Genomic DNA, 12327 nt, shown 5'->3' with positions numbered 1-12327 from the left:
TGACTTTTATTTTAAAATATATTGAGATAAATTTATCTCACTTTTTAATTTAGATTTTAAATGAGTATTAGATTACGATCGAGGTGATTTAGCGGTATAAGACGCTACCTCACTTTCTGATAGTCGCTGGTTCGATCCCCGCACGACACAAACATTTGCATTTTTAATCAAATCTGTTCTTATTGACCTGACCATATATGTATAATATAATATATGATCTAAGTATCTCTGTTTGTTGCCTAATACCTATATTATTCGTACATGATCTGCTTAGTTCGGAAATAGGTGACGCTGTATAATGTATTTTTATTTTATACATAATTTATCTCATTTCACTTCCGATAGAGTATAGATTTTCAGGTTCATTTATGACAAAATTTCATTAAAATAAATTCAGCCACTTAGTCGTGAGATCCAAGAAAACTGATATAGGTACTTTTATTTACATTCGTATTATATTTTTCACTCGCAGATACCGGAGGTGGTGTCAGTAGGTGGTGGCTCGCCCCTGCCTATTCCTCCCCCGACCGCTTGCCCCGAATGGCCGATTTTCATAGTAAACTAATACTATTTAAGTACATTAAATAAAAAAGTACATGTCAAAGTTGGCGGGTAAATTTAAAAAAGGAACCGTTAAAGCGAATCACTTCAAAACAGATGTTATCGTTTTTTTTTTTTTATATTTAAAACTAATGACTGATTGAAGTTATTTTAACCTACTGTTGTAATATAAAATACTACAATATGAACAATGGTTAAAGCAATAAAACTAAATAAATTATAGAAAACAGAAAGTAAAAGAAGATACCGCGAGGTACGCTGATATTAGTACTGAATTAACGAAATATTGAAATGTATGAAATATAAAATAATTATGAGAATTCAAAAAAAATCATTTATTCTTGATACTTAGTATCCTACTTTATATTTTTCTCTTTGTTCCTGATACTATTTTTATTAGATTATCTACCTAGTTATGTACCTCCTTATTCATGAAAACGTTAAAGCTCTCATAAACCTTATTTAACTATTGTACGGTTTTTTCTCTTTCTTTTTTGTTAAACTCCTAATTTGATAGAAAGTGACAAAACAGTGTAATAGTTTAAATAGGTTTGTAGGTTTTAGTTTTTATAAATAAGGGAGCGAATCTTCATCTTGCCTTTTTATTTTATTATAAATATATCAATATCGGTACATTTTTTAATTAAATTATATCCGCCAATTAAATTTCACAAAAACAATTGTAAAGGAAAAAAAATATGAATATTTAAGAAAACCATTCTAAAAAAAAAAAGATATAAATGGCTCAAAAAGATAGTGATATTATAAGATATAATAACATTGTATCTGAATAGATTTTATTATTAAATTATATAATATTTATTAAATAGATTTTATAAACAAATATTATTCGGCTTCTATACAAGAAGCACTTTCGCAACTAAACAACGAAATACAAATTGTATATAATGTATTCTAGTTTGATATTGTTTATTTATTATGAATTGTATTGAGAAAAAATGTTTATTATTATAAACGTTAGGCCCGATAATATATTTTATATTATTTAAATGCTTATTAATTGAGATATTTTCTAAATATAATCTTTATCACGAATTATGTTTAGGTATTATATATATATAATTATTAAATTAGCAACATCGTCATAATTTAATATATTTTTTTCCAAAAACTAAATAATTTTAAACACACTCGACTAAATGGAACCAATACAGGACTTATATATTGTATACTGCGGAGTTATATTTGACGCAACCGAGTTGGAATCGTATCGAAATTGTCGAATAGATGTCAATTATAAACATCTATTTGACATCCTTTCGACATGATTTTATTCTGTTCTCTAATCAATTGCATCAAAAGTCATTCCGCAGAAATCAAGTGAAGAAATGCAATCACAATAAATATAAGAACACATAACAACAAAAGTAGGGTTTGCATAAACATCCATTTCAATTTTTATACATAAATTTTTTTAATTAATATTTATTAAACTTTTAGAGTTACAAAATTTATATAGGGACATATCTATGATCGTGAGTCGTGTTCTTTATTTTGATTGCATTACAAGTCACTGTGAAAAGGTTCTGTCATGATAACATATTGCCGATTATATCCACTATCTCAGAGTTCAAACCGAATGTATGTAAACACAGTGATATATAGGTGCTGTTTGTTAATTATTTTTGTAGAAATTGAACCAAAAATGATAATTATGTTAACGAGTTATATGTTGTCACTTATTGCCTAATTAATACATAAGGGAACGCTCAATTAGTTGTTAAATATATAAGTTGTTTTAACAATATATGCCATAATGTGAACGCACGAGTGCAACGTAACTGAATGGTAATGAAAATAACTTGTATTTGCTCATTATTATAATAAACAAGGAGCTGACTGTAAAATAAGGCCAAATGATATGTAAAGGTCAGTAGAGAATTTGTTGATAGGAATAAGTAAGAAAGTTTATAAACATAGGTTCGTTTGTGTTTGGTTTAGAAAATGCTACGGCCCAACATAGAATTAAGTGAATATTAAAATAATGTTTTGATATTATTTTTAATGCGCCATCGCATTTATATAATTTTAATGTAATAGAGAAAAGTCGAGAACGTGAAAAAAGATGGTATAGTGAATTAATTTTGTGTTAATAATAGAGACTATAACTTAATAAAAATAAAAAAAGTAGTTGCAGTGAATTATTGAAATATCAACTTAACGCTGTATCACGTAACAAGGTTGGCATTTCAATGACAAGAACGTAAACTACTTTTTTCATAAATTACTCTAAAACCATCTTACCGTACCTGAATTTTTATCAATGAGTACTGGGCCTGTTTATTACTACGATGTTCATACAATACGTAGAAATCGGTAAATTAGAGCTCACTGCACAAATGCAGGCATTTTAATGTTTTATGACACCTGCCAAATGGAAGTGAATATAGTAAAATAAAAAAAAATCACCTATAAATAAGCCTTCTATTTCAAATGTGACGGTAGGAAATGAGTGGACGATTAAAAACAACGTGATCTGAAATCACTAGTCTCTACATAAACGCCTAATGTATTCCTTGAAAGTTTACCGACTTGGGTGTTAGAACACCAACCATGGCGAGCATCGATAATAATCATGTACGGGTTCTGAGTGCCTAGTGTGAATTGTAAAGATTACGGACTTATTCGCTTTATTCTGTTTAGTTACAAACTTGTTCACATTTACTCGATAAATTTGTACATTGTGCCATGTTTATGGTTTTTATTGAAAACTAGCGCCTCTAGCGGATAGTTCCAGAAACTCAGATATCCATACAAATTTATCGAGTAAACATAAATGCAATCGTAATCACACTGAGCACTCAGTTCGTTCAATTTTTGGCGCGCAATTTTTTCCTAAAAACATGCCCTATAGCTTCTACAGGTATAAAAATATACTTAGTGTTAATTAATTATCTATCGGCCGTTTTTTCCTACTTAAATTTTGTTTTACGTTATTATTTTTTATAGTTAAGTTATTATTTGTAAATTTTATTATTGACATAATATATAAGATATTATAACGAAACAACAAAATCAAAATGTCTTCCATGAATTGTAATATAAACATAGATAAATAAATAAAATTATATAAAATAAGTTTATCGTCACAATTAATTGTGAATGAACTTACAAGATAGTATATTTTAATATAGTGACATATTTTAAGTTATATTATACATATAAAATACTATTAAAATACGAGTTAATTTATTTACGCTTTTAGGCCGACATGTAACTGTTTGTATTCTACACTTTTGTAGTAAAGTATGGTCAGCATCAAAATCAATTTATACCTCTGTAATTCCAGAACTAGTATATACCATACACACAATATTCAGCAATTCAAATAGTCAGTTAATTTTTAAAGCGATTTTTTGTAATATCTTTGCCAATTCTAAACTAATTACGATGATTGTCATTGTAAGGAAAATTTGGTGAAGTTAATTTTTAAAATAAAATCTTTATCGACGTACCTAACACATGATTGGATGAGGATTTATTGTTTATGGCATTTAAAGATTTTTCACAATCTGGATATAGTGGTCAAATTTTGGTGTTGACAATACCTACTAACTTATATTGTTTCGTACAGTTTTCAGTACCGTGAAACAGAAACTGTATGGACTACCTTATGTTAGCATTGCATGACGGTCAAAGGCAAAAAAAAAAATAGGTCAATATAAATAAATACTTCAATCCTAAAATTATTATAGATACTTATAAGTTTTAAACCATGACAATGTCTTTATTTGAAACTCAAATTTGACGCAATTCGGTGATATATACCTCGGAAGTGTCGCCCTAGGCGTATTAGTATTAATGCTACAAAAAAAGAATTTAAAAATACGCATATTTAATTCCTTATTTTCTTGCTATTTATGTACCTAATTATAAAAGATCATATTAATGTTAGGTTGTAAAACTTAATTTCGTCAAGAAACAATTCTCAGTTTCTATATTATTGAAAGTAACATATCGTAAGAGCAAGAATCCCAAATAAAAAAGTTTGGCGCCAATTTTTAATCTTGCCGCATGTCCCATAACCGGATATGTGAATTGAATATTTTGTAGATATAATATGATTGTTTTAACTAAAATTATTTTATTTTACATAGCAATATATTATCGTTGTTCCTGCTTCAACGAATTTTATTTTTTACAAGATATTTTTTATTATATATTTACAAATACAAAATTTTAAATTAATTCTATTATTGAAAATATTTATCATGAGAAAACAAAAATATTAAATCGATCAATGTTCCATACAATGGAATTATTAATATAACTTTGTTAATATAATAAGTGATATTGAATATTTTGTTACTTTTGTACTGTAATTATAAATTGTTTTGACAGTGATATTTTATAATGAAAGTGATCTTGATTGTAAAATTGTTACCTATATTCTTTGTTTCTTTATAGGTCTGTTGAAATGTTTTGGGTAATTTTTAAATGCGGGTAAACTCGATTATAATTCCTTCATCTTTTTAACTGCAAATTAATAGACTTGACATTTAAAAAATAAATTTATAAATTTTCCCAGATTCAAAATTACCCGAATAAAAGTAATATAAATGATAATTATAGTCTTAGTAAATAGATGTTATATAGTGTAGGTATAGTCAATTAGAATGTGCAATTTTAGTATATAGACAAGTTCCGACGTTTAATGCCAAAACATTTTGGTTTCATATCATACATACAAAGTAGTGAATTGTTCCGATGAATAAATAATAATTAGATAATTTCAATGTACTTTTTATTTTTAACCCAATGATTTTAAAACGATAACCTTACACCAGCATACCTACACACAAGAACAAATACTTTTTTGTCTATGCTTTGTAGCAGTTGCCCCACCCCTAGCGCTTAATTGAAATTGGCGACTATTCATTGTAATTTTTTTTATATATTTTTTAAAACTCTAATAATTTTAAAACACACTAAACTTTCGTTCTAATATTTTGTCTATATATTACTATGTTATTATAGTAGGCTAATAAATGAAAAACCCAAAAAAGTCTAAACCGTTTTAAAAAAAAAAAAAGTTTATATTCACTTTTTTGCTTTATCCAAGCAGTAAATTACATCACACTACCAGTAGCAGTTAATAAAAATAATAAATTTATAATAAATAAGGTAGGTATCGGTGGTCTCATATTACATAAAGTTTTATGCCTGTTTAGCCATTACAGATTAGCAGGCAAATGTCCCATTTTGATAGGAACTGATTAATTTATGCATCGACAATTATACTGGATATTTATCTATTCTTTTTTAAAAAAATCGTCTACAGAATAAAGGTTATTGCTAAGTAACCATTTACGTAATACAATTTTAAATTTATTTAATGGAAGTTCCTTTATATCCATAGGAATATAATTAAAGATTTTTAAACATATCATATAGGAATTTCTTAGTAAAGGCCTCTTTTAGAAATTGTATTAGTCACAAATTTTTTATTTACCATTTGTAGTACAATTCGTGTAAAGGCAAGGCGCTACAAAATCGTGCCTTAAAAGGATTACACTAGCAAACTTTTCGAATAGCCAGGAGTAAAAAATCAAACGCAGATATTATGATAATTTCCATTTATTTTGTCACGTCATCACGATTACAGTGCCTTCACTCATATGAGAGAAAAATACTTGAGTATAATTTACAAATAGCCCATTTTTTGGTTAAGTTTTAAAATACGAATACATAATTATATATAATCATTCACTCTCAATTATATTATTCCACCATCTCTATAAAGTAAACAACGTGAAACAAAAACTTATTATATATTATATAATAAATAATTCAAATTATTTTCTAGCATTTTTCTCTCGTTTACAAACATAGAATCACCTAGATCACTCTATGGTATCCCTTGGTCATGACTCCCCACACATGAACAACCTCAATTAGTATGACACATTACGGATGGAAATCTTAATTTACATATTAATTAACAAATTCTTTTTGACGGCTCTCAAACGATATCAAAACTGCATTTTACTGGCACACTGGAAAATAATGGCTCAATATATGTGTTCACATCTTAGACAGCAATATATAAAAAAAAAAAAATAAAAAAAAATTGAACCACTTCCCATTACGATCTGTACAAAATCCATGACTGCCTACTCACACGTTCAATATACTGGGCACTTAATGTCAAAAATGTCCAAACTCTCATAACACATACAGTAATGCACTCTATCGGTTCAATCTCCACGCAGAACCACCTAGAAACCATCGTGGTTAATTCTTAATAAATTCGTCACGATTAACTAACGAACCTGTTTTCATTCTCGCCTATCATATCACTGGTACCTTGTCGGCGTACACCGATAGCACAGGTGTTGCTATCATTTCATTATCACCCATAAAAAAACCTCTTAGTATTACACTTTGTCGCCTGAACACCGGGATTTTACGTATATCTCTTAAACCTACATTACTTACATAATAACAAAATGACCACTAAATGCAAGTTAATCTTGTATGTATACATTTTTAATATCGTTTGGTAGACAGTTACTAGAAACAACAGGCATGACATGGCATCATAAGAATCAGTGGCTGTCCATCACAACGTCAATAAAAAGAACACCAAATCATTAAGTTAGAATTTGAGATATAAAATAAACTATTATATATTAATTAGATACTATTTATACAGTATATTTGCCGTATGATCCCGACTTAGAATGGGCCACCTCTTTCGTAACCGTAGATGTCGTAAGAGGCAAATAAGGGAACTTTATAGTCGAAGAATGGGCAACAAAGTCCCTCTTAAAACATCAAATACTGTGGTATATAAATAATAACTGTGGTTGCCAACCCGCCTGCCAAGCGTGACAACTACTGGCAAAACACTACTGCTTCAGACAGTATGATATGAGGATATACGATGATTCATATATTAAACTAAATTTGAAATATTTTCTTGATATTATATAGGCATCGTAAAAAACCTGAGCCTGATCACACCACGATATATTAAGTACAAAACCGTTGTCTATGGTTTTGCCATAATTGTCTGCGATTTATATTTTCATTCAAATTCATTTATACAAAATATTGAATAGTAATATAGAAGGGGGAGGGATATTTACAAAGACTACAAAAACTTGTGATAGACAGTCGTAAAGATTCGCTTATGAATGATACAAAGCTGGCAGGAATTTGTTCGATAATATTAAAGCAAAATTCGGATTTAGACACTATACATATCTACGACTTAAAATAATAATAAAAAAAAGCATTAAAAAGTCAGTGTAAACCCACACACTAAGTCCGTCACAACCTCCTAGTCTGATCACAGCTTTACTTACAAAACGTACACTATCTATTCGTTAATTATTACATACACGTAATTATATACGGGCGGTTTTCAAAACATGTGTCACGATATTTAATAAACAAAAAAAAATATCTCTCATTTTATTTGTAAAATAAACCCAAATGATACGACGTCGATATAAAAAATTAATCATCATGTATAAACATAAATAATTTCAGTTGATTACTACAAATTTCGAGATTGTATCGTGATTTTTATCCATTTATTCACAAAGATATTTTTAGACTTTTTTTACCCATAATGCGGCCTACAATTGCCTCTTTATCTTACTTTTATATAATTAAATTTATATACTTTTTGTGTACATAATGTTTTTAATCAGTATCTTTGAAGGGTACAATAAAGAGTTTTCATTCGTTCATTCAAAAACACAAATTGTCTAACAAACTTGTTTCAACTTCGACAAATTTGTTAGTTGTTTACAATTAAAGATGAATAATTTACTAATAAAATATAGCGTTTTATTCATTCAAAAACAAAAATTAACTAACAAACTTGTTTCAACTTCGAAAGTATATCGTCTCTTTCTCGTAAGAGATATTTTTAATTTTTACAATTAATGGCAAATGATTTATACAATAACATATAAAAAATTATATCAAAACACAGTATTGGAAACCACCAAGAACGCAACATGTGAACACCTACACTTATATGCAAATAAACCGTAATATATTACAATATAATTAAAACAACATAGAACCTTTGAATTAGACGATACAGTACTGTTGGCCTGTGAAATAGTTGCAGTTAAGAATATTTTTTTTTTTTTTTTTTTAAAACACAGGGGGCAAACGAGCATGCGGCTCACCTGATGGTAATTGACTACCGCCGCCCAAGATAACCCACAACACCAGCGGCATTGCAGGTGTGCTGCCGGCCTTTTAAAAAGGAATATACTTTTTCTTGAAGGTTATGTTGTCGTATCAAAAAAGTATTTGTGCGTGGAAGAAAGTGCCTTGAAAAACGCACGGTGGAAGACCGCCACTCGTCCAGATGATTGGGATGAAACTTTAGTTTGTGGCGGGTTGTACGGTGGTGAAAATCAGCAATATTTCCTCAAACACTCCCCATGATAAATTCGGTAGAAGATGCACAGAGACGCAACATCTCTGCGCAGTTTCAATGGGTCAAGTCGGACAGTAAGGCGTTGACTATCGATAATTCGAGCCGCCCGACTTTGAATGCGTCTAACGGAAGGAGTACTGTGGCGCTCCTGCCCACAAATATGCGGCCTGACTTGGGCTTTATATAATTTCAGGCGGTGTTCTGGCATGAAATATCGTCTCACCCTATTGAGCACTCCTAACTTTTTAGAAGCTATCTTAGCCTTCTCCTCCAGATGACCGCAAAACTGGACGTCGCAAGATATATCAACGCCCATTTTCTTTTTTGCGGTAAACGCGCAACTTGTGTCTTTTTGGGGTTAAATTGGACAATATTTTTTTCACCCAAGATCGAAACTTGATGGAGTGAAGTTTCGATTTCAGACACAAGTCTATTCCGGCACTCATCGATGTGCCCGCGAAAATATAATGTATCTCCTGTAGCAATGAATATTACTTATCTGTAACATATCATTGATATGCAGAAGAAACAGAGTCGGAGATAGTACACAGCCTTGCGGGACACCAGCATTCAAAGGTTTTAAATCAGAGCATGCACCGTCGACTACGACCTTAATGCTACGTTCCTTGAGAAAACTGGCGACCCAAATGCACAGTCTCGCAGGCAACCCAAATGAAGGTAGCTTTGAAAGCAGCGCTCTATGCCACACCCGATCAAAGGCCTGCGCAATATCCAGACTAACTGCTAAGGCCTGATTGCCACTGCCCATCGGTGTGTTAAATCACCGGCCGAACGTCCCTGTCCCGTATATCACAGATCAGCCGGTGCTCTTCTAGGTAAATTTAGTTGACGGTTAATGATGGATTCCATAACCTTCGAGAATAAGGAAGTGATAGCTATGGGCATAGCTGGATCTGAGCATCTCCCTTTTAATCGGATGCAAGAGCAGTGCTTTGGGACTATGGATGAGTAGCTAAGCCGAAAAAGACGCGTAAGAACCGGAGCCAACTCTGGTGCGCACGTCCTAAGCACAATTGGAGGAATACCATCAGGCCCACTCGACTTATGGATTTCGAGGAGAAAAGTGCTCTACGCACTGAGCTATGCGTGAATTTAATGTCAGGCATAGAGCTCCTACAATCCAATGTCGAGTTTAAAGATGGATCCAAGAAGATCGGCCTTTTCTTTAGCGTTCTGGGCCAACGAGTCTCTCCTTACTTCCCTTGTGCATCAAGAGACCAGAAAGCATAGCAATCTCTTGAATTCTAGCAAAAACTCTTTTGAAGGACCTAGAAGAATACTTCGCACTGGTGTTACACACCTCCCAGGTTAGGAAGCACTCCTGTTTCAGACAGATGCTGTTCTACAGGAGGCTCCATGTCACCACAGAGTTAGGAATAAATAATTCCATTCCCTGAAGCACCACATCAGCAAACCGGCAATGGCGTCGGGATCATCCAGTGTGAAGCAAACCCGCCTCCATGGGTAAGATGCGAAAAAATCCGCATCTTCCCAATCTGCCGACCTGTAGTGCCAAATGCGACGTCTACCCATAGAACGAGGTGGAGTCGGACTCGCAAAACAGTGATCCGACGATCCAAAGCAGAAGGTCCAGCAGTGAAGGTGAATGGTCCAACACATCAGGGATTCGCGTAAGACCATAAGCCAAAGCAAAGTCATCTTCCCGCATAGTCGGTTGTACGCGAACCAAGCCATTCGGCATGGTGGGCATTAAAGTCATTCATGTCAAGCAGGGAATCTGTAGCCATTTGGACGTGCTCAATTAGTTGGTCGGTTTCAGTGTTACCGCTGTGGGATGTATAGGCAAAGATGCGGGGATGGTCATTTCTAGTTTTACCTTCAAGAGTCCCAAGGCGTCGACAGCAATATCCTCTCTGAATACGCACATACACCGGCACGCGAAACAAAACAATGTTCAAGCTTAACCCCGGGTAAATGATGTTTCGTTAGGAGGGGATATCTGTGTCTCCGTGAGGAAGAGCAATGCCGGCCGCGCCGTTTCTAGGTGGTACATTCAGGTTTGAATGAATTCCCCTAATATTACAGAGGCTCACATTGAGCAAAGGGGATGCCGCAAAGTCTTGCTCTGTTTGCCCTTGGTCCCATAGAGCGGAATTTTGCCCCCCCAGAATACGCAGAAGCCCGATGGAGGGAGGATTCTCCAATGCTGACAATACGTTATTTTTTTTAAATTCCACTGCCATGGTATTGAAAGATGGGGGGACGGAGTTGGGGGATGATAAGGAAGGGGATGGGTATAGGATGGGCCTCCGGACTCCCTCACTCACCATACGGAATGTGGTCGCACTAAAAGTGCAGCCACTTAGCGTCGGTATTATATTTAACACTTTGAGGGAATAGTTTCATTTATAATTTAGTTTAAAAAACAAAAAACTATTTCAACTTCGGCAATATTAATATGGCAACACGCACCATCGTTACAAATAGAAACTGCTCGCATTTTTTTTTATACAACTTAGAATGGCAAACAAGCTGACGGACAGAGTATGGTATGGAAAAAGAGTAGTATGGGCGAAACAGAGTATACTGTTTCGCCCATGATACCCCCCATGCGTTGCCATTCCTGAGGATTCAGGTGTTATTCCTCTGTACCCTGTAAATTCACGCCATATCCCACCCTTCAAACCGAAACACAGCTACGCAAACACAACTGCTTTACGGTTGAAACACGAATGGGACAGAGGTACCCAAGCAATCGACTTTAGTACAAAATCTCCCTCTGGTCTCTCCCTCATCCATGCATATGATAGCAAAAATCCAAAAACGCGACACCTCACCTTTATCCATTCATGTCTTCAATTCTTTTTGCAATTAGCAGTTTGCTTATGTACTGGTCTCATATTAATTTTGCCACTACTGAAAGTGACGATTTTTCTGCAAAAATTTGCATAAAAAAAGATGTTTATTAACTATTCCCTCAAGTGACAGCATGTCATGGAGTCATTTTATATTATATTGAAACGGAATGATAGTTTTACTTTGTACACAACATCAAAACCAGTGAAGTACGTATCAGTTCTTTTAGTAGACTACTGTAGACAAAATAATTACTTGTAATTAAATTCGACACAGGCTCGCACCCCTAGACATCGACAGAACTGATAGAGCAATGACAATAAATAGTAGCTAGCATTAATTCGGATTAATATTAATATAAAAATAATAGTGCACACAATTTCAACAACAATGTCTGACATTGTATAGACAGATATTAACTTAAAAATTAATTGATAAACTTATGTATGTACTTGAATGTATTTCGATAAAAGAAAAAGAAGTCACGTTTTATTTAAAAA

General features: G+C 32.7%; 1 protein-coding gene across 1 annotated transcript in view; it reads left to right on the top strand.

Annotated features, from left to right (window-relative positions):
- The window catches only part of LOC113511167 (RNA-binding protein fusilli), a 141748-nt gene extending 136430 nt beyond the window's left edge, over positions 1-5318 (top strand). The window contains exon 16 of the mRNA XM_052900348.1: positions 473-5318. Coding sequence (XP_052756308.1) covers positions 473-565 — 93 coding nt within the window. The 3' untranslated portion in view covers positions 566-5318. The remainder of the gene's footprint in view (positions 1-472) is intronic.
- Positions 5319-12327: the final 7009 nt, after the last annotated feature.

Source organism: Galleria mellonella, unplaced genomic scaffold (genome assembly GCF_026898425.1).
Source record: "Galleria mellonella isolate WM207_F2 unplaced genomic scaffold, CSIRO_AGI_GalMel_v1 utg643, whole genome shotgun sequence".
NCBI lineage: Eukaryota > Metazoa > Arthropoda > Insecta > Lepidoptera > Pyralidae > Galleria > Galleria mellonella.
This window is presented reverse-complemented; position numbering and strand designations above follow the sequence as displayed.